Consider the following 22,413-nt stretch of genomic DNA (forward strand, 5'->3'; position numbering starts at 1 on the left):
CCTGGAGGGTAGGGGCCTGAGGGTTGGCATCGGCCCTGGAGGGTAGGGGCCTGAGGGTGGGCATTGGTCCTGGAGGGGCCAGGGGATAGGAACCTGTGGGTGGGGATTAGACCCAGATGTTAGGGACTTGAGGATGGGTATTGGACCCAAGAGGTCAGGGCCTGAGTGTGGACATCCAATCCGATGGGTAGGAGCCTGAGAGTGAACATCAGGTCTGAAAGTTAGAGGCCTGAGGGTGGATAATGGACCAGAGGGGTAAGGATGTTGGGTGGGCTTTGGCTCTGGAGGCTCTACATAAATGATTTGGAGGGAAACGTATCTGATCTAATTAGTAAGTTTGCAGATGATACAAAGATTGTTGGAGTTGCGGACTGTAAGGAGGATTGCCTGAGGGTACAGCAGGATGTAGATCAGTTGGAGGAATGGGCTGAAAAATGGCAGATGGAGTTTAATCTGGACAAACGTGAGGTGATGCCTTTTGGAAGGTCAAGTACAGGTGGAAATTATATAGTGAATGGCAGAATCCTTAGGAGTATTGATATGCAGAAGGATCTGGGTGTGCACGTCCACAGATCACTGAAGGTGGCAGTGCAGGTAGATAAGGTAGTAAAAATGGCTTATGGTATGCTTGCCTTCATTGGAAGGGGCATTGAGTATAAGGATAGACCAGTCATGCTGCAGCTTTATTGAACTTCAGTTAGGCTACACTTGGAATATTGCAAACAGTTCTGGTCACCACACTACCAGAAGGATGTGGATGTTTTGGAGAGGGTACAGAAAAGGTTTACCATGATGTTTCCTGGCATGGGGGTATTTTAGATATGAAGAAAGGTTGGCTACACTGGGTTTGTTTTCACTGGAATGCAGGAGGCTGAAGAGTGACCTGATGGAAGTTTGTAAGATTGTGAATGGCATGGATCAGTGGAAGTATAAGGCTTTTTCCCAGGGTGGAGGGGTCAATTACTGGGGCACACAGGTTCAAGGTGTGAAGGGGGAAGTTTAGAAGAGGTGTGCGAGGCACATTTTTCACACAAAGACTGGTGAGTGCCTGGAATGCGTTGCCAGAGGAGTTGGTGGAAGCAGATACAATAGCAGCATTCAAGAAGAACCTGGACGAATATATGAATAGGAAGGGAAAAGAGGGATACAGATCCTGTAAGTGAAGACAGTTCTAGTATGGAAGGGCAAAATGTGTCAGTGCAGGCTTGGAGGGCTGAAGGGGCCTGTTCCTGAGCTGTATTTTTGTTTCTTGGAGCCTAAGGGGTGGGCATTGGACCCCAAAGGAAGGGACCTCAAAGCATAACGGAGGTATTAGTGGCCTGCCCCTTTACTGAATTCTAAAGCAATTGCTAAATGACATGAATTACCCCCCGCACCTTTGGCCCCACATTGAAAATCCTTCACCTGCACAAGCTTTCAGGCACTGGTGGGAGATTTGGTTACCCTCTCCATCCATTCCTTTGTGTGACAACAGGCCCAAGCCCTACTTAAGTAGCTGAGTTTGTTAACCTGAATTGGTGATCTGTTAGCTAGTGCATCCTAGGTCCTGTTGGATAAAATCAGAAAGTGGAGCGATAAGTAGGATTGATTGAGTTTATCCACCAATAAAAAGGTGACATGATACTCTGTCTACCTGGACACAATCTTTCCCATCAAAATTGTGTTTGTTGAAATTTCAAGAGTTCAAGTCAACATGGTATCAAAGTTAAATGTGATTATCCTTACAATGACTGCAATCATCGAAACATTGCCATCTAATCTTTGACTAAAACTTTTCAAGCCATTTCTGACACCACCAAAGTCATGAGGCTCTTTAAAAATCATTGAGGGCAAGTACACTTGTAAATGAGTACCACTACTTATTTCAGGCTTGTGTGAGTGATGTTTCTTATAGTTGTGCTGCTTGCTAGATAAATCAGGTCAGTTTATTTCATCCATAACACTTATGGATGTACCCTGAGTAAATGGCAGAACCAGATTAGGCTGCAGATAAGTGTATAGGAAATGGAAACTGAAACTCCATCATGTGTGTCATGGAGATTCAGAAACGGTCACTTTCATATTGATTTGTTTATGGCATAAAATCATAGACTTGCAGCATAGGGAGATTCTCAACCCATCGTATCTCTGACTGAAAAAGAGCTAATCAGCTTAATTCCCCCTTTTCTAGCTCTTGGTCCATAACCTCCACATGACAGCACTTCAGCTGCACATCCAAATACTTTATAAATATAATGAGGTTTTATTCATGTACAATCTTTTCAGGCAGGGAGTTGCAGACCCCCAGTACTCTTGTGAAAAGATTTCTCCTTAACCCTGTTCTAATCCTTCCACGAATTATTTTAATTAGTTTATGATCTCTTTGCTAAGGGAAATGGGTGCTTTTGAGATTGGAAGTCTGTTTCTATTGGATTTTGTAAGAGGTTGAGTTGTAAGCGATATATAGCGATGATTTATACTTAAATGTAGGTAGCATGATAGTGAAGAAAGTGGCAGTAGACTGCATGAAGATATGTGTGGATTGGCCATCTTGTCAGAAAAGTGATGAGCAGGAGTCATTCCAGAGAAACCTGGTGTAACGCATTTGGGGAGGGTAAACTTTAAATGATAGGTTCCTGAGAAATAACAGGGTAACATTGGAGCGCATGTCCATGGATCTCTGAAGATAGTCATAAGATAGGTAAAAATATAAAGGCTGAGAGGTTATGACAAGTTTGTACAAAATAAAAGCAAATTACTGTGGATGCTGGAGATCTGAGGTAAAAAGAGCAAGAACTGGAGAATCGATGCAGGTCTGGCAGCATCTGTGGAGAAAGAAAAAAAAGAGTTAACATTTGAAGTACAGTATGACTTTCCTTTGGAACTGTGGTTACAGTACTATGTACAACTCTGGTCACTGCATTACAGATATGTGATTATACTAGAGAGGTACAAAGGAGATTTATGATGTTGCTAGACCAGGAGGTTTTTAATTGGGAAATATTAAATAAGAGACTGCATAACACTGAGGGAGTAAAATGATGGCTGGATGTTTATCATCGAAAATGATGGAGTTGTGTGTTTAACTCCATTGTTGTTTCTCTTTGAAAACATTACACAAAGAAGTGATCATTCATTATTTTTTCTTGGAAATCACCACCTACTAAGAGCTAGATAAAACTACCAACTTGCTCTTTGTTCGGGGCTCAGAGAGACTAGCTGCATGTTGAATACCTTTGGTGGAAAAAGCACATAGAGGCAATCACTTCAAAACGTTTAAAAAGGAAATTTAAGAAAGAGAGTAAAGAAAAACAGTCGTAATAGCAGTCAATTTCCATAATGAGTTTAAAGTGTAAACATACTGATGATTTATCTTTAATAGCAAATTCTGCTTCATGTTAGAAGGATGATATTGTTAAATTAGAGCTCCAGTGGGAGATATAGATGGAGTCAGTGGATGGAGGCTGGTTTGTGTGATGGACTGGGCTGTGTTCACGACTCTCTGTAGTTTCTTGCAGTCTTAGGAAGAGTAGTTGCCATGCCATGCTGTGATATATCCAGATGGGTTGCCCTCTATGGTGTGTCTATAAGAATTGGTAAGAGTTCTTGAGGACATGCTGAATTTCCTTAGCCTGCTGAGGACGTAGTGACATTGTTGTTCTTTCAAATAGTTGAGAAAAAAGCACTTCAAATTAGCTGCATCTATGTTAAATATTATGGTGAAATCCAATTACGCAAGTTTAGCAGCCGACATAGTCCCACTCAGTATTAAACTTCCTCCCCTGAGATTAATTTGACAGTTGTAAATCTATGTTTGCAATGTTACTTCAGCATAGTCTCAACTTGGAGTAAGTGTAAAATTTATATGTATCAACGCCATCTCGTTAGATGGAATTAAATTCTAATTGTAATTAAATGTTTTCAATATTAAACTTCTAGAATGGGTTATTGAGACTTAACGAGTTAAGATTGAAATAACAGACCCCAAGCCACGTCCAACTTCAAGTTGAAAGTTTTCAATTAACTTATCAAATCTTTAATGATCTATATCCTGACCATAATCCTGATACAGGTATTTCTGCTATAATGCGTGTTTTGTTAGCACGAATAGGCTGTAATGTGATTGCTGAATTGTGGATGCTGTTTGGATATTGTGAACTTTCTACTGTGAAGTATAGCGATTTCCCTACATTGCGATTTGCTATAGCGCGAGGACACACATGAAAGCAACTATCATGTTATAGGAGAAATACCTGTACTGCATATCAACATGCCCATTGGCTACTCATTTACTTTGGTGACATTGTATTAAAGATCAGAAGGATCAGGTTATGAATATTTGCTCTGCATAATTCCAGGTTGTGTTTCAGAAACTGATATTCTATCCTCCCCAAACAAGTTTCACAACGGGACAGATTGGACTGTGTAGATATGCCATTTATTCCAGCATTTATAGAGAACGTTACTAATTGTGACTGCAATTCAACACCTTGGGTCATAGAGCCCTGTGATTATAAACGTTGCCATTTCCCCTCCTTGGAGAATAAGAGATTCTGACACAAGAGAATCCCAAAAGGCTGAAGCTTCTTTGTTGAAATCCCTCATTCCCCATGTGAGGTGTTAACAGCAATGCACATCAGCGTTTCCTCCTGAGTTTTCAGTTTATTCGTGTAAAACAAAAGCAACCAGAGGATTTGTTTGATGCTATTTCTTCATGGGAGATATTTCTACAAATCAGATCTTGATGAGGAAGTGAAAGCATCATCGATGAGATAGCATGTTTTTTTTTAATCTTTAAGACGGAAACCTGATTTAAAAAAAAAACAGGAAAGATGTTTTAAATTGAGCTTAAAAAGGACCAGAATTTCAAAATAACCATAAGGCTTAAACTGTTAAATAGAAAAATCAATGTATAGCAATGTTCTTAACCTTTAAAATTTAGTTAATGCTACATATTATTGTGACTCTTCAGTTTACTATTTGCGTGTTTATGAAGTCTTTCATGAAAGGGACACTGCAGCTGCGCAGATTTCCATTTCAAACTGTTAATTTTTAATATTTTGAAAAAAAAGACGTATTTAATTTTAACCACCAAGTTAATTCACCAGGACTACATTTACCTGTGTCAAAAAGTCAAGGATTCAAGCCAACTTCAAGACTTGACACAGGCTTGTGTGTAGGTTGATTTAAAAAAAAACCTTATGATACCATATAAAGAAGGAAAGGTAATTTCTGTTGGTATCATGGTCAACATTTATCTTTTCAATCGTAAATAACTTAAACTCAGTACTTACCAGGCTTTGTTTTTCCAAACTTTCTTTGTCTGTGGGTCACATTATACTTAATACTAGACATATTCTCCCAAGACTATTGTACTTATTTATTTTTGTTTCTTTTGCAGAAGCCGAAAAGCTGAGTAGAATGAACTCCTTGTTGGAGAAACTGCATACAAAGTACAGTCAGACAAGACCCTGGACTGAAACAGCAAAACTTGTTCGGCAAGCCATGGTAAGATTGCAGAGCAGCTTACACAGTGCCAAACTGTAGATCATGGCCAGCAAAAATGCCATCGTTTTTAATGGAATTGTATACATGTGTAGACACTCCAGCTCAAATTAAAATATAAACTTCCCATTGTGAGGCAAAACATTTGTGCAGCTATATGAGTTAGTTCATCTAATATTGACCAACAGTGTATTGGTTTAGTTCATCACAGCATCTCTGGGTCAAATTTAACAAAGTTTCTCCCTTCTTCACTCACTGATTTCTTAAAGGAGATTATGAATCAACAACCTGGCAGCAGATAGCCGAGGGTTTCCACGGCACTGATTCTGATAGGTTTAACTGTAGTGTTAGTTATCACGATCTATATTATCTCCCAAGGAACATATCACCTATGATCTTCTATTCATAATATGATGAACATCCATTCTAATTGTTGTATTGCCCTTTCCTTTTGTAAAGGAGAAAAGAGGTATAATGAACACAGGAGGCCACCAGCATCTTATTGCCTGTTTGGAGACTCTGCAAAAAGCATTAAAAGGTTTGTGAAGGTCGTTACTATATGGTTCAATAGCTAAGACACACATGAGCATCATTCTTTAGGGCTGTGGGGACCAGCAAAGGATTTCACCATTAATATGCTTGTATATAATGAAAAATAGGCCATTTGGTCCAACCATGGTCTTCCCACAGACCATGTACAGTCTGCCTTACTCTATGATTACCTCTAAGCAATGTCTTTCATGGCCTGAGAAAATGTTGCATGTATTTCTTATAATTTCCACAGGGGTTCAATTATGCACAATTTCAGATCATAAGTTCCAGTAGAGACCATTAGAAACTAGTTGGCACAGAAACTCCCAACTAATTTTTCTCTTCTCTTCAATCAGTTGCGCAGCTGTAACTGAAAACAGTTAACTGAGTACAAATCAGAGATCTAACTTGGGATATTCTACTCCGTTGCTAAACGTATGCAGTGCCTTTATTTACTCAACCACTGAGGGAGGCAATTTTTTTTTCTTTTTTAAGTCATAGTAATTGTCAGTGTAATATAAAAAATGTTAGTATTTATACACTCAGCCATGTTCTCTATGAATGTATACATTAGACAGTGCCAGATTTTTTTTTAGATCTCAAGCTTATATGTTTATCATTATGCATTTGTCACTTCCAGGTGTGGCCATTTTAATGTTGTCCTTCTCCTATGAATTGCAACTTGTCTGAAAGTATATCATCCATATGCCTTCACATTTGCCCATCAGCACTTCACCTCACTGACCTTCACTGGTTCCATATTCCCAACACATTCAATTTAAATGTATGTCGGTACTCAGTTGCACACTCCAGTCCCTGTTCCCTGTCTGCAGATTTCTCCAGCTCTCTTATAGTTTACATTCCTCTCACAGTAATTGTCTATTCATCCTCTTCTCCTTTTGGCACACTTTTGCCATTGGTGGCGGAACTTTCATCCTGAGAGTTCTTATTTTGTGAAAGTTCCCTTGGAAACCTTTACAGCTCTTTCTCTATCTTCAAAAGTCTTCTTCAGTCAAGTTGAACTTCTCCCTTTACTTTAAAGGTACTTTACCAAGTCAAATGTTAGTCTTGTTTTCTTTGAGCTTTTACTTTGATGTTGACTGTTACTTCATGCTTTTATTTTTAGTCATGTCCCTGCCCGCAATGACAGACCGTCTAGAGTCTATTGCGAGACAGAATGGGTAAGTCACCAAGACGCTTGAGTTCAGTGAGCTGCCATCATTCAGGCTGTTTAAAAAGCAATTAAATTATTTGTAAATGCCTGATTCTAGTTTGTCCATTTCTCTCATCCAGCCTTGGTTCTCATCTGAGCCCTTCGGGTACTGAGTGTTACATTACGTCAGACATGTTCTATGTGGAAGTGCTGTTGGATCCAACAGGCCAAGTGTGTGATGTCAAGGTGGCACACCATGGAGAAAATCCTGTGGTATGCTTTTTGTTATTTTGCAGTGAGGTTTCTGAGAGTGTTCCACTGCTGGCCGCCCTAATAATTTTGGTTTTGGTAAAAATCCTCCTCTTACAATCTACTGTTGCTTTATGTGTGTGCTACATAGGCTTGGGTAGAAGGGAACTATTTATTAAGCAGATTCCTGTGTTTGTTTACATTTAGTTCCCCGAACATTTGTTGGGATTGTTGTCCCAGTTATTTTAGCTTTCTATACTTTATTCAATTAGCTATTAATATAGGAGCCTTTGACTGTAAATACAAGATAATCAGTAATCAATTCAATAAGGAGTTCGACAGAGCTGTATTTTCCAGGGGGTGGTTAGAATATGGAACCCACTGCCAATTCATCATAGTTGAACCATATCGCATTGCTGCATTCAATGAGAACCTAAGCACAAGAAACAGAGGAATAAAAAGGTATGTTGAAGAGGTTAGAAGAAGAACTGCAATTTGAGGTATCTGCAGAGATTTTTGCAGATCAAAAATATGACTATTTTCACTGGTAAATCAGTAACCAGAGGCATCAATTTAAAATCATAAACAGAATGAAGAGAGAGGTTAGATTCATTTTACACAGTTATTACAGCATTCAATCTTGAAACAATGGTGTCCAGAGATGTGTAGGTTAGATGGATTAACCATGGGAGATGCAGGGTTACAGTATAGGGTAGGGGTGTGATTCCAGGTGGCATGCTCTTCAGAGAGTCGGTGTGGACTTGTTGGGCCGAATGGTCTGTTTCCACACTGTATGGATTCTATGAAAGAAAAGAGTCATGTTAGTTTTTAAATTGAAAGCATTGCAAAGGAAAAACATAAAAGGTTAAGGATAAAGAACAAAAGAATGGGACTACACAATTAATCTTTTAGAGAGCTTGTACAAATGTATGAGGATAAGTGGACTCCTCTGCTGAAAAGCTCTATGATTGTATAAAGGTCTAAATTTTTTTTGATCCGGCCATGAATTTTACAGACCACTTCCTCAGGAATGAAAGCAATGCCCAATTTTGTAGCTCTCTTCCATCAAAGTACCACTGATGAAAGTTGCCATTTCTCCTGGAAATTCAAACTGCTCCTTGAGTACATATCAAGGAAAGAAAGGAAGAAAGTAGTTGCATTTATGAGCACTTTTCATAACCATGGAATATCCCAATATACTTCACACCTTGGGAAGTAGTTCCATAGTGTTATGGAATTTGCTGTATTACCAGGGTACATGATACAATGCTGAGAAAGATCATGAGAAAATTTAGTGTTGGTGATCATTAAAGAATGTGTTGGCCAGTTCACCAAGAGAACACCCCTACCTTTAGAATAGTGTCCTGGGATTACTTTCAGCTACCTAAATAGGACACAAATGGAACTATAATTTAACCTTATCCAAAAGGGGACCCTTCCAACAATGAAGCTCATCCCCAGTAGTGTACTGAAACATAAGATGCTCAAGTAGTGAATAGCCATGTCTAATGAGCTGTCATATCTGAGAGTTAAGTTTATTTTTAGCACAAAAAACAACAAATTTAGAAGTAACAAAATACTATGTTTTTAAAATAAGTATTCTTGTGTTGAATTTTTATATAATTGCTGATAATTAGAAGAATTTTTCAATGAGCGATAAAATATCTAATGGTTTCATCTGATTAAACACCACTCATTTCTGCAATGCCAGATCTTTATTAAATATGTAAGTTTACATGATGTTTTTAAACATATTTTTCCTAGAGCTGCCAGGAACTGGTGCAGTATCTGAGGTAAGCCATTTTTTAACAAGTGGTGGAACGAATATATTGCAACTCTGTGAGTAATTTAAAGTGTTTGAAACAGAAGTGCAAGCTGTCAACCAGTCTAGAAGATAAATATATGGAGCAAGATATATAGCAAGATGTTGACGCCAGACAACATTAACATTTCAACATAAAATCAGTTGAGATACTGGAGGTAGAAATAGAACATCTCTCTAATTCCTGGTAATGATAACTAGAAATAGGCAGAAAATCTGGTTTTAAATATTGTAGGGAATAGGTATATGTTTTCAAAAAAAGTTCATAACAGGAATGTGTACCAGTAAAAATTTCATGGTGATGATTTTGTAATTCACAGTGCTTCCCAGCCGATAAAAGTTGAGACTAGTCTGAAGGTGTTGGGCGGGACAGTTTGGCTTGAGGTTATGTTTATGTTTAGTTCCCCCTAATGGGCTACCAGCTTTCTTCTTTTTTTATTCTGTTTGGATGTTGATGTCACTGACAAAGCCAGCATTTGTTACCCATCCCTAATTCCTCTTGAACTACATGGCTTACCAGGTTATTTCAGAGGGCAATTAAGAGTCAGTCAAATTGTGTGGTCATTAGAAAGGGGAGGGCCAGATTGTCAGTTCCTAGGGCCACCAGAAGGTGATACACTGCAGTTGGAGAACACTCTCCATACATTATTCATCCTTTATAATTTGTGGTGATTTACCTGGTCTTATGTCTGAACAGCTCAGAAGTAACACAATTGAATTCTCAATCCATTGTTGGTCAGTGTATTGTAGCACCACTAGTCTCTGCCCGAATTCTTTCTTCAAGAATTTATAGAAGGGGGAACGAACATACCTCTGAAGATGTAAGTTTTTCATGCCTTAATTTACTTTTGCATTGTGCTTTCCTGTTAATGAAAATTGATGGTTTAATTTTGTTGCAGAGAGAAGAATTTTTTGGAGTTCTCAAATCACCTTAAAGGTCTTGTCAATCTATACAAACTCCCTGGGGACAAGTAAGTATCAGGAGTTTTATCTCTTTCCCTGCTTTGGGACTTTTCACTGATTTGCTTATGAAATCATTCTGTTTGTCTGCAGAGTCACATGGGTTGGTCCCATGCTAGTATAACTACTTATATTGATATAATACAGCCATAATTGGTGTGATCAAGCTAATCACCGAGTAAGCAGCTAGGATTACACAGGAGAATTTCTTACCCTGTCAGGGACAGCCAATCAATTAAATAGAAATTGTGCCTGGAGCAGGTGGTGAGGTACTCCCATCTTGTGTCTTCTGTTAGCTTGTCCTCCTCCTGTAGCATGAAGGCATCTTGTGTAGACTTCCAGAAAATGCATCCATATACTTGGATACTTTATCAACTCTAGACTTTAACAAAGCAGGGAGTGTATTTTGCTACCATGCAAATAAAGCGAGTTGAACTTGTTTCACTTGTCGAGACTTCCTCTTCTGAAGTTCACAGAGTGAAAACATCTGTGTGACAAAAACATTGAGTGGCTGGGTTATAAAATCAGTACCATTACATTTTATTGCTAAAGTGTTGTATGCAAATTTTTATAATACACACTCACTTAAGGGGGAGGTGATAGCCTAGTGATATTATCGCTGGACAGTTAATCCAGAAACCCAAATAACGTTCCCGGGATCTGGGGTTTGAATCCCACCACGGCAGATGGTGGAGTTTGAATTCAACAAAAATATCTGGAATTAAGAATCTAATGATGACCACAAACCCATTGTCGATTGTCAGGAAAAACCCATCTGGTTCAGTAATGTCCTTTCGGGATGCAAACTGCCATCCTTACCTGGTCTGGCCCACATGTGACTCCAGACCCATAACAATGTGGTTGACTCTGAACTGCCCTCTGGGCAATTAGGAATGGGCAACAAATGCTTCCTAGCCAGCGATGCCCTCATTCCAGTAATGAATAATAAAAAAAATCCTAAGAACTAAAATAAAGATCATCTGGTAATGCATTTTAACGGTTCATTTCTAGACAATTAGATTAAAGTGTCTGAATTAAAAGCAGTGACACAATAACCTGGTCTTTAGTCAACTAATATGATTTGCTTTTTAACAAATTAATAATCATTGCCCCTCCCTCAACCCCTGGACTTTGGTTGCTGTACGTTGATTGGACATACGAACATAGAAATTAACATAGAAGTGTAGCGGAAGTGGTCTATTCAGCGTCTCGAATTTGCTTCACCATTCATTAAGATCATGTCTGATCTGCTTGTAACCTTGAATCTACAATCTCCCCTGCCCTTGATTGTGTTTTATCCCCTTCCTTAGCAAGAGTCAACCTATCCTTGCCTTAAAAATATTCAAGGACTTTGCATCAAACAACCTTTCAGGGAGAGTTCCAATGACCTCTGAGAGAGAAATTTTACTTAATCTCTGTTTTAAGTGGATGACCCATTTTTCTATATTCCCCCATGAAAGAAACCATCCTCTCCATGTCTACCCTTTGAGACTGTTCTAGATCATGTATGTTTCATTTATATTGCCTCTTACTCTTTTAAACTCCAGATACAGGTCTAGCCTGTTCAACCTTTCCTCATAAGATAACCCTCTAACTTCCAGGTATTTGCCTGGTAAGCCTTCTCTGAATTATTTCCAATGCCTTTGGATCCTTCCTTCATGCTGTGTGCAGCACTTCAAATACAGTCTCACCACAATCCTGTAGAACGGAAACATAACCTCCCTGCTTTGTATTTGGTTCCTCTCATGATAAGTTGTACACTGTAGTAGCATTCAAAGTTACTTGCTGTATTTGCATGCTAACCTTTTGTGATCCATGCACAAGGACGCTCGGATCCACCTGCATCACACAGCACAATCTCTCGCAATTTAGATTACACACTACTTTTTTATTCTTCCCGCCAAAGTGGGCAATTTCACATTTTCCCATACTATACTCCATTTACCACGTCCTCGCCCAATCACAACTATTTTTTTGTCGTGTCCATATGTCATCTTTACAACAATCTTACCTACTTCTTATGTCATCAGCAAATTTGGCAACTGTACCTTCTATCTCTTTATCTTATTCATGCATATATTTTGTAAACAATTAAGGTCTTCGCGCTGATCCCTGTGGCATAGCAGTTGTTCTACCCTGCAATCTGAAAAATACCAGTTTATGCCTATTTTCTGCTTCCTGTTGGCCAGCTATTCCTTTATCCATGCCGGTATGCTATGCGTTCCACAATGAGCTTTTACTTTCTGCAATAACCTTTGTGGCCCATCGTCAAATGCCGCCTGGAAACCTAATCACAGCACATCTACCATTTCCTTTTTATTTCACTAGCCACTTTTAAGACTCTGCTTGTCAGCCAGCAGTTCCAACAGTTTAATCAATACCAGTCTTCTGGTGTCCCAGAGTTTCTCCCTCCCTTCCATTTCCTGATTTATCACTGCTTTTGGAATGTTGCTTGTATCCTCAAAAGTGAACACAGATGCAAAATACCTGTTCAATTCATCTGCTGTCTCTTGATTTTGCAATAATAATTAACTAGTCTCAGTTTCTATCACTGTACCTGTCTGGAGGTTCATAATAGATTATGAATCCTGTGAGCCTCGTTTCATGTTGTAGTCATGGGAAGAGAGTGTATCTTAATTGCCTTACCTTTGCTGTAGTTTTATTTTTAAAAATAGTTGCTGTTTCCCAGTTTTATATTTCAATTGACCTCAGTAGCAGCAGTAATCACTATGTTTATGTTGTATCTGTAATCTGGATTTTAACCAGTAATTAATAAAGAAAGTTAGCAGATCTTGACGTTACCTTTGAGATGGTGTTGACAGAACTTCTTGCATATAATACAAATGTTTTGTCAGCCTGAAAATAAGTCCATGATGTTCGTTGAGAAGAATAATTATTTAAGATTATCCATATGGAATGCAAAGACACCCTCAAAGAGCAGCACATAATGTATGAACACCCTATGGAAGAGCAGCACAGAATATAAGGATAGTGTGATGTAAACTGTGGAATTCATGTCTTTTTTTAATGTTATTAATTGTGAGTTTGAATTTCTAGTTTTTGAGTTAGTAACTGTTAGGTTTTCTGTATGTCTGAAGTTAATAATTAACTTGTCAACATTTCAGAGCCACGGTGATTTCTTTTACAAACAGTTTTTGAATCCTAATTATAGAGTTAATGGGTTTTGTGCACCACTAATGGGCTTGTATTTATTTTAGATTGTTATTTATTTCAGATTATTTTGTAATCCAGCACAGTAAATAATTGGGCCTTAATGTTTGTTAGTATGATCTGGAACTTGTTGTTTATAAGCTGAAGGGAAACTCTGAGAGAAGGAGATTTTTAATTTCACTTTTGACTATTAGTGGGCCAGTCCTATGAAGTTTTTGGAATACAAAGATTATGTAGACAAATGCTCCTGATAAAGAAAGGATAGGTAGTAAACTATTATTACGTTAGAGTTGGTGCTAGTCTCAAACCAGAAATGCTAGGGTAAAACCTGAAGGGTTACTTAAATCTGTGTACAATTAAGCAGGTGTGATAGTCCCAGGAAAAAGGTAGTTTAAAAGTTGAAGTCACAAGTGAGTAAAACCTCCTAAGGGTTTGGATAGAGCAACACTTGTGTGAGTATAGTGTGTGATATTTTGGATGCTGTAGCAGGGTGCATTTTTGATACTATACAAAAGCTGTTTTGTTTCGTTTCAATTTATAAATGAGTGTTTTGAGATTAATGGGGTTATACTTTTACTCTATGTTTAAAAATATTTGAACTTATTAGTAGTCAGTTTGAATTATTCTATCTTAATTTCTTTTGTCGTAAACTTCCAATTAATTGTTTAAGCGAAATTTGAAGAATTCAGTCCTATGTTTCAACAAGAGACCACTTGGGTAAAACCAGAAACAAAACATATGATCTATCAAGCCATGTTCAGTCTGAGGTCTGACTTGTGTGGTAATTCATCAACTAGGATCATAACAGTAGTATAAAAAAGAGGCTCTCCTCTGATAAGCATACTCTTATTGTTGTTCTCCTGACTTTTTCTGACTGAGATTTTTCAGACTTGACAAGAATGTAGATCATCAGTGGTATATTAGATTCTCAGTTTCTTTTTGTTTCTTGCAGTAAATTGAAAACTAAGATGTACCTGGCTCTACAGTCCCTGGAGCTTGATCTTTCTAAGATGGCGCATATGTTCAGGTAAATCTAAACTCCTCTGGTTTGGGGTAGTAATTGTTGAGATTGGAAATAAGAATGAAAAAACGCTGGCAAAACTTAGCTGGTCTGCCAGCATCTCTGGAGAGAAAGTTAATATTTCAGGTTGATGACCTTTCATCAGAATCCTTCCCTGTTGGGGAAAACAATGGAAGTTGTCCAACATAAAAGTGAGGTGCACCAGGTAGTGCAGAAAAGTGATGGATGGGGGCTGGTTGGGCCTCTATCCAATGAAGAAGTGGCAAATTCTGAGACTGTACTACTGAGGGGTGGAGGTGTAGAAGGATTGGGTATCCATACTGTAGAGTAGGCATTTTGGGGACGGGAAACTGCTGAAGTGAAATATGGTATCAGAAGAGTCCCAAGCTTCCTTCAGAGGAAACCATACGAGGGGAGGAAAAAATGAAGTCAATATCGGAATAAATATGTTCAATGGGACAGGAATAGGCTGGAGCAATGGATCCACTGGGCAGACTTATTATGGAGCAGGGTTTTGTTTTGGTTTTCCATTGTTGAGATTGGTTTGTGTCAAAGTTGGATTGCAAAAACTTAAAACAGGAGGTGAGATCACTGAAAATAACTTTGCAAGTGTCCAGTATCTTTACATGAGAAGTGGGACAAACATGTGGGTTTGATTTTGTGCAAATTCAGACACTCAAGCCTCTAGACTTGCTGCTGAAGCGAACTGAAATGAGTAATGCCTCTTGATTCAGCTAATTTTAGAAGAGCCTTGTGGCTGCCTATTTCAGGCTCATGTTGTATTGCTGTTTCCTTTGTGTTCGTAGCAATGATCAAAGGGAACTCATTCATGTTTATTTCTTAACCTGATCAACTATACATATCTGACTCACTTTCTCCGTACAGCTCTTACAAAGATTGTGAACTGATGCCAGACACTCATGCTGGGCTGTGATTGAAGTTTAAATTTTTCGCTCAAGTATGAAACCCATCCCAAATATAAAGTTTTCTCCCGCCTTTCGTGAAGGTAACTGACTTGAGCTGAGGGACCATTCCAAAGATTCCCAAGTGGCATGTGTGTCCTCAACCACAATTCTTTGCCAGGCTAGCCTATCAAAGAGGCATTACACTCAAAGCCAATCAAAATGCCTGTGCCTTTTCTGGCAGGGTTACTAGATAGGAGTGAGAAGCTGATTAATTTCTCCATTCCCACCTCCCCCTATCTCCAGAAGCCCGTTGTAACATGCCAGGTCAGCATTTACAGACTTGTGCTGTCCAATAGGATTTTGACGCCCACCAAACCTGTGGCAATCAGGACACCATATTTGATACTTGATAAAAAATATATTGCAATAGGTGGGATGAATTTTCTAAAAATCTCCCAGAGATGAACTGGAATTGAGGAACAAGACTGAAGGTGACACCAACCCTATTAAATAATATTTTTGGTAGCAGCAACTAATCACTACACAGCATCCAGTTGTGGTCCAGTAACTGAAATATTTCAATGTTTCATTTCATTTATTGAGGATCTTTTTACCACATACCTTAATTAACCCATTCTGCAGAGTTTTTTATGTTTATGATGGGTTCTCCCACAGGATTTTGTGCTCTTAACATGTTCATGAAATTTCAGACAGTCGGGAACTAGGCCCTCAGTTTAATGGGTCACTGCAGACTCACGATGTCTTTCTGATTAAAATCTCTTGCCTAATGTAGTGCATCAAATCCAACATGTTTATAGTCAGTTTCCTCGGGAAGTGAGCGACAACTGTATTAGACAATAAAATTTTCAGTTACTCCAGGCTCTGAATTGAAGTTGATATTGAGAACTAGGTAGGTAATGTGAGCTATTGTTGTGGTGTTTTAATTTTTTTTTGTTAATACTTCTACCCCTTACTATTTTTTCTGAAGAAGTTGACTTTTTTGAGTATGTTACACTGGCTCAACTCATTTGGTGTCTGCCTTGACTGCAGAGACGCAATAACTAAGCTTGATCTTGTCGTTACCATACAGTGCTGTTGCAACCATTGCTGTTCAATAAATACATGTGGTTTCTTTCACGAAGGCCACTTGCAGTATCAGGGATCAGAACTGGGAATTCCAGCTTCCTGTGATTTAGCTTCTTCCTCAGTCAGTATCTAAACAGAAACCTGTTTGATTACACATGTACCAATTAGGAGTCAGGCATTTGGATGTGTTGGAAATTCAGTGTCATTGTGAGACGATTCGTTAGAGACGTATTACTTTACAATATTGATTTTATTGATAAGATTTTTTTTGTTCTTCGTATTGTTACAGGTTAGCAACAAATGCAAGTAACCTTGATACAATACTTCAAGGAAGTGTTGGCTACCTTACCCCAAGGAGTGGTGGTATGTTTCTTTCAATGTTTGACCTGTGCATATTTGTAGACAGTGTCCAGATGAGGAGCTTGGTGTGGACAGCGATATTAATTGCTGCAACCCTGAAACAATAACAAGACAATTAGACTGTACAAGTTTGTGAAGCTCCAGGTAGTTTCACAATATTTCCAATGTTACTTTCACCTTCACCTAGATGACATATAGTAACACCATTACACCTTGTCAGGGTGAAGGTGATTGGGACACCCTGTGTCAGGCACATGTAAGTGTGTGGGACTGATTTTGCACACACAATTTGTGTATGTAAGTAGACTATACGGACAGCGTTTTACTGCAGAAATTGCCATTTACATTGGGAAAATTTACTGTAGTTTCTGTCATGGTTTCTGTTTGTCATTCATACAGGCTCTGTTTGTCCCATTTACTGTCAGCTGTGATTGTGGCCAATCCTACCATTAGGGGGAGCACTGTAGGAAGCCTAAAATACTCATCTGTTGAATCAAATGTATGTTTGAGGCAGAAACTGTAAATTTAGATATTTCAAGCTTTGTTGTGTTAATAAATTGTTTAAAGTTAATATGCAGCTTACATTTTGCAATTGGTTTATGCCTGGCTATATCATAAACACAGAACCCAGGATGTCCATCATAGGGAAGTGGCTGATGTAACAAAACGTGCGAATTGCGAACATTGATCTTTCCGGCAATCATGAGGGTGTTGAGATAAATTAGAGTTTTACTATTTTTTTTTCCATACCTACCTTTAAATTGAAAGTAAAAGACAATTCGATGCCATTGTTGAATGCCAGGTGTACGTCTGCTGTGCAGATGGATCTCAGTGGCTATTTCACAGCCTGTGTTGTGACCAAACACCTTGTTTGCTGTAAATAGCTGTTAAAATACACTGTTTGTTATAAATCCTGCTGAAAATGCAGGCCTCCTGTCCTGATGCACTGGCTACAATAATAGTTCTCTGTCTTGCCCACTCCTCAGTGCACATTCTTTCATAGAATCCATATTGGTCAAAGTAGCAGCAACAGTATTTCACACCTTTAGGTTAGTTTAGACAGTGAGAATTGGTTAACACTTTAATGAAACCCTTCATGAAAACAGGTAAAGGATACCACACAAAACATTAACCTGTGCCTTTCTATTTCAGATGGCAATTTTTCTTTATGTCTAATGCTTCTAATTTTTTCTGTTGCTTTGTTTATTGGTTTTGGTTTGAGTCAAAGTATCTTTGATTTTGCAGGACACTTAATGAACTTAAAGTACTACATCTCACCCTATGACCTGTTTGAAGAGGGAACTGGTTCTCCTATGAACCTTAATGAAAATAACGGTATGTTACCAGCTTTCCATTTGTTGTCAGAAGCTCATTAGTGGATGAAGTTAAGAATGTAATGACGAATACTTAGGATCTGGGAAACTGCAAAACTAAAGGTGTGTTGTTCTCCCTGGTATCATTTTGAATCAAATTTATCAGCTTCCAAAGGTATTGAAGGGGTGATTGAAGTTTTGTTGATGTTTTTATTATTCGACTTAGTTCAGACAGTGTTTGACTGACTTTTTGTGTTAGTCCTGAGTCAGTCATCTGTCAATGTAACTTCAGTAGGACTCCCGAATTTCTGTAAACTGATCAAAAACATGTCGAGTATCAACAATCATAACACCATGGATAAGAAAGAGAAAATACAATACTGTATGACTGAAATTGCAGGCTCCAGAAAATAGTTTAAGAAACTTTATTCTTTTATACTGATAAATAAGTTTGGTGAGTTGAATGAACTGCCTCAACCTTTGAAGCTTCAATGTTTCCATCCTTCTCAGTGAGACCTATTTGTAATTTTGTGTAATGTCTTTTTTTTATGTAATAAACATTAAATAGCATGAATATGGCACTTCTGCTTATTTTCTGCTTTGTTCTAATGTAGTTTTGCAACTAATTATTTTTATTCTCCCTGTGCAGTTCCCCGTTCCTTGGGTATGAATGTGTTTGTAACAATTGAGGGACCCACGGGAATGTGTAAACTGCCAATAGCTCCCTTGATCACGGGTTCTCATCCCACAGACAACAAAGGGTAAGAAAACTTGCTGCTGATGAATGGGATCTTGGGCTAAAAATAATTTTTGCTCATTTAGTACTGCAGTTTGGGAATAGTTGTCTAAGTATAGTGCTAAAAGGTACTTTCTTAACAAAGCTATACAGTGATTGACAATTGTCCTAACATAGGTGAATAATTTTCCTTACCAAGGTGCAATTACACTATTACAGACTGGTACAAAACTGTTTTGCTTTGCAGCAGCACTGCATAGTGTTGGTGCAACTTGAATCTGGAATCAAAGCCAAACCAGCACCTTTAAGATGATAGGGCACGTTGTGAGAGTGACTAACAGAGAGTTTCAGATCATGGGCTTCATACATAAGATTGTTGAATACAAAAGCAGGGAGTTACTCTGAGCCTTCAAAAAGTTTTGATTGTGCCACAATTAAAGTATTACATCCAGTTCTGGGCAAAACACTTTGGGAAGGATGTGAAGGTTCTTGAGAATGGTCACGTGTGAGGGAGTTTAGCTACGTGATTAGTTTGGAGAGACTTGGGCAGTTCTCCTTTGAGCAAAGGAGTTTGAGGGGAGATTTGAAAGTGGTGTACAAGATTATGACGGATTTAGATGAGGTAGATAAAAGTTATTTTCATTAGCTATTGTACAAGGGCTAGAGGATACAGATTTAGGGTTCTGTGCAAGAGATACATAGGAGATTTGAGGAAGAATTTTTTTAATGCAGCAAGTGATAATGCCCTGGAGCATGCTTGTTAGAAGAGTCGTGGAGACAATAATCAGTAGTTTCGAAAGGAAATTGGACGGGAACTTCAGAGAAATAAATTTGCAGTGCTGTAGGGAAGAGTGAGGGAATGGGACTGACTGGAGATTGGGCCCTTAACTCTAGTTTATATGATGTACTTTAACTTTGGCACCAACACAAAACCCATTCAAACTGAAACTAAATATGAATTGTGATTATAGCCTCAGCTGCAACTGAGGAAGAGAAGTTTCTCATAAGCCAATCCCCAAGCAGTGTTTGGAGGATTGTGGGGGAGAGCAGTGCATAGAGGCAGTGGTGTGTACACTCTGGTAATGTTGCAGCCTCTCAGTGACAAACCATCCATAAACCATTTTGTGAGCCATGATTTTTTTTCTTACTGTTTGCATAGTTAGTATGTGGATAATTTCATGTCACATGCTTTGGAATTGCAGGGTGGTTTATATTCCATATGGTTTGCATGTTGATTTATATAATTTAGGACAGAAAAAAATTTTAAATTGGCTCTCCATGTTTATCTACCATTTCCCAAATGTGGAGAGAAGCCTATAGTCAAATCCTTAGGCCTTTGCTTATATCATCTTCAAAATGACACTAATCTGTTTCAAAACCCCGGTGCCACCAAATAGTGAATTATGCGCTGTCTTACCCAACCAAACAGTTTTTAATTATCTATAATTAACATCAAAAAATTATGGCAATAATTTTTTAAAGGGCTTTGATCAGTTGTGGCTTTGTTTTTGTTTCGCTATCAGTAGCTCATTAGTGACAATATGAAGGAAATCCCTTATTTGTGTCTATTCAAACTATGACATATACCCAGTCATAAGTTTCATTTTTCCAAAACTCCTAATTTGATGCTGTTTAATGCTATGGTGTAGTAAAGAAAGAGTTTGCATTGAAGCTTGTGTCCCCGAGATGCCAAAATGCTTCATTGTGTTCTGACTGTTGGGTAGCTGTGTGGTAATCTTGCCTTGTTTATCTTCTTACAGCACTCCTTCCTTCTCTTCTGTGACAAATGCCAACAGTGTGGACCTTCCAGCCTGCTTCTTCCTAAAATTTCCACGACCAATTCCAGTATCAGCGTTCTGCATTCAGAAACTTCAGAATTTCTTAGGTTAGTTTACGTACACCATTTGTGAGAGAAATGGTGCCATTTCGGTTTTGTCCTGAAGGACTTTGTACAGTGCTGTTTAGAGAGATTGTCAGGATTAACCAATTGAAGTTTGAAGTACTTCCTACTATCATTGATCAAAATTCAGTGCCAGCACAGTATAGTGTGTTTCAAGTTTCACTGTGGTGCTCTTAGTTTAATCGATCTACAGATTGATTATTAACTCAGTATATGATGTGCGTATCATTTTTTGATGTCTTTTCTGATATTGCAGCAGCTTTGTATTCCAATAATAACTTGCAGCACCTTTCACACATATGGAAATATCACAAGGCACCACACAGAAGTGACACTGAGCCGCATTAGGAGATAGTAGCCCAGCTGACAATGGTTTTATGGAGCTTCTGAAAGGAAGAGAAACTTTGAGCAGGAATTCCAAAGCTTAGGATGAGGGCAGAAAGTGTGTCCTGTTTAATGATAGTCTTCAAACAGCCATACTCTGAGAACAACCAAGCTGTTAGAAAGATCAGGAACTGTCGAAGAGCTGCTTGGGTGACTCCCAGCTCTGTGCTGATTTGCTGATCCCAGCTTGGAAATAACAATTAAACTCAGTGTCCGTAGATTAAGAAGAATTTTAGGAAAAAAAATGAAATCATCGGGGATTCCTGCATCTGATCTATGTTTGGAGACAGAGCAAAATTGCATTGGGAGCAAATGACCTCACAGATTCATTGCTCAACTCTCCCACACTTTCTGTCTGACAGTCTCACTCTCACTCTCTCCCTCTCTCTCAATCTTACACACACATCCATGACTTAAATTTCTATGAGAAAAGGGAGATTTTTGAATTCAATCAGCCCCCTCCCTTGCTCAAGATCATATACTTAAGTGTAAATAATGGTCTGAGTTTAAAATGTGTTCAAGGTAGAATTTGAGACTTGATTTTAGGCATTTAGTAATGCCCAGTGAAATTTTAAAAACCTCACTCATACCACCTAGTAGTGAAAGTGGATACTACATTGGAATAAAGTATTTGTTTCTATTGCTATTTATTGGCAGGAATGTATTACAGGCTATAGTAACCTGTAAAACATGAGGTGTTTCTGTAACTAGTTTCTTGGTTTTAAAAGGATAGATAGTATATACAGTTTTCAGTGCTTTTAGCTCAAAAATCAACAGAATTTGATTTGTTCCCATTATGACCAGTGCATAGTCTAAACAGAACAGAACTTGGATCTTGTACTGATTTTTCACCTTCTGTTCATGATGTTCGTGCTTTGTGTATCTTTTGACAGGTATCCCACTCTTTGATCCTCCTGCCACTCCAGTTCCACTCTATGAATTGATCACGCAATTTGTCCTCTCAGGGAAGGATGGCAGCTCATCAGCTTTGAAACACAACATGCGGTTTTATGCAGTGAGTGATTGAAATACTGAAGTCTATAAACATATAATCCTAGCTATTCCTTTGAAACATTACAATTGATCTATTTATTAACTGACTTTTGTTTTGAATGCCAAGTTCACTGATTTTAGCTAGGATGATGTTCGCTTCATCACCATTGGGTTAGGTGTGGAAACATTAGGCAGAATGTTCGTGTTTGCTGCTCATACATATTTCTTGGAGAGTGCACGTAAGTGGACAGTGGGTGAGGACAGGACTGGATGGCATGTGATATCTTCCACAATTAAACAACTTGTTCATTTTCACCATCGTCATTCACTTGTGAAAGAAGTCCC

At 38.5% G+C, this 22,413-nt stretch overlaps 1 protein-coding gene across 1 annotated transcript in view; it reads left to right on the plus strand.

Annotated features, from left to right (window-relative positions):
* med1 (mediator complex subunit 1) overlaps positions 1-22,413 on the plus strand; it is a 43,109-nt gene that overhangs the window by 382 nt on the left and 20,314 nt on the right. Inside the window, exons 2-13 of the mRNA XM_020533206.2 lie at positions 5,381-5,487; positions 5,944-6,022; positions 7,142-7,196; positions 7,309-7,441; positions 9,182-9,210; positions 10,139-10,210; positions 14,323-14,397; positions 16,672-16,745; positions 17,988-18,077; positions 18,705-18,816; positions 20,552-20,676; positions 21,969-22,090. Of these exons, the coding sequence (XP_020388795.2) occupies positions 5,381-5,487; positions 5,944-6,022; positions 7,142-7,196; positions 7,309-7,441; positions 9,182-9,210; positions 10,139-10,210; positions 14,323-14,397; positions 16,672-16,745; positions 17,988-18,077; positions 18,705-18,816; positions 20,552-20,676; positions 21,969-22,090 (1,073 nt within the window). The remainder of the gene's footprint in view (positions 1-5,380; positions 5,488-5,943; positions 6,023-7,141; positions 7,197-7,308; positions 7,442-9,181; positions 9,211-10,138; positions 10,211-14,322; positions 14,398-16,671; positions 16,746-17,987; positions 18,078-18,704; positions 18,817-20,551; positions 20,677-21,968; positions 22,091-22,413) is intronic.

The sequence above is a fragment of the Rhincodon typus genome, chromosome 30 (genome assembly GCF_021869965.1).
Source record: "Rhincodon typus isolate 14 chromosome 30, sRhiTyp1.1, whole genome shotgun sequence".
Lineage (NCBI taxonomy): Eukaryota > Metazoa > Chordata > Chondrichthyes > Orectolobiformes > Rhincodontidae > Rhincodon > Rhincodon typus.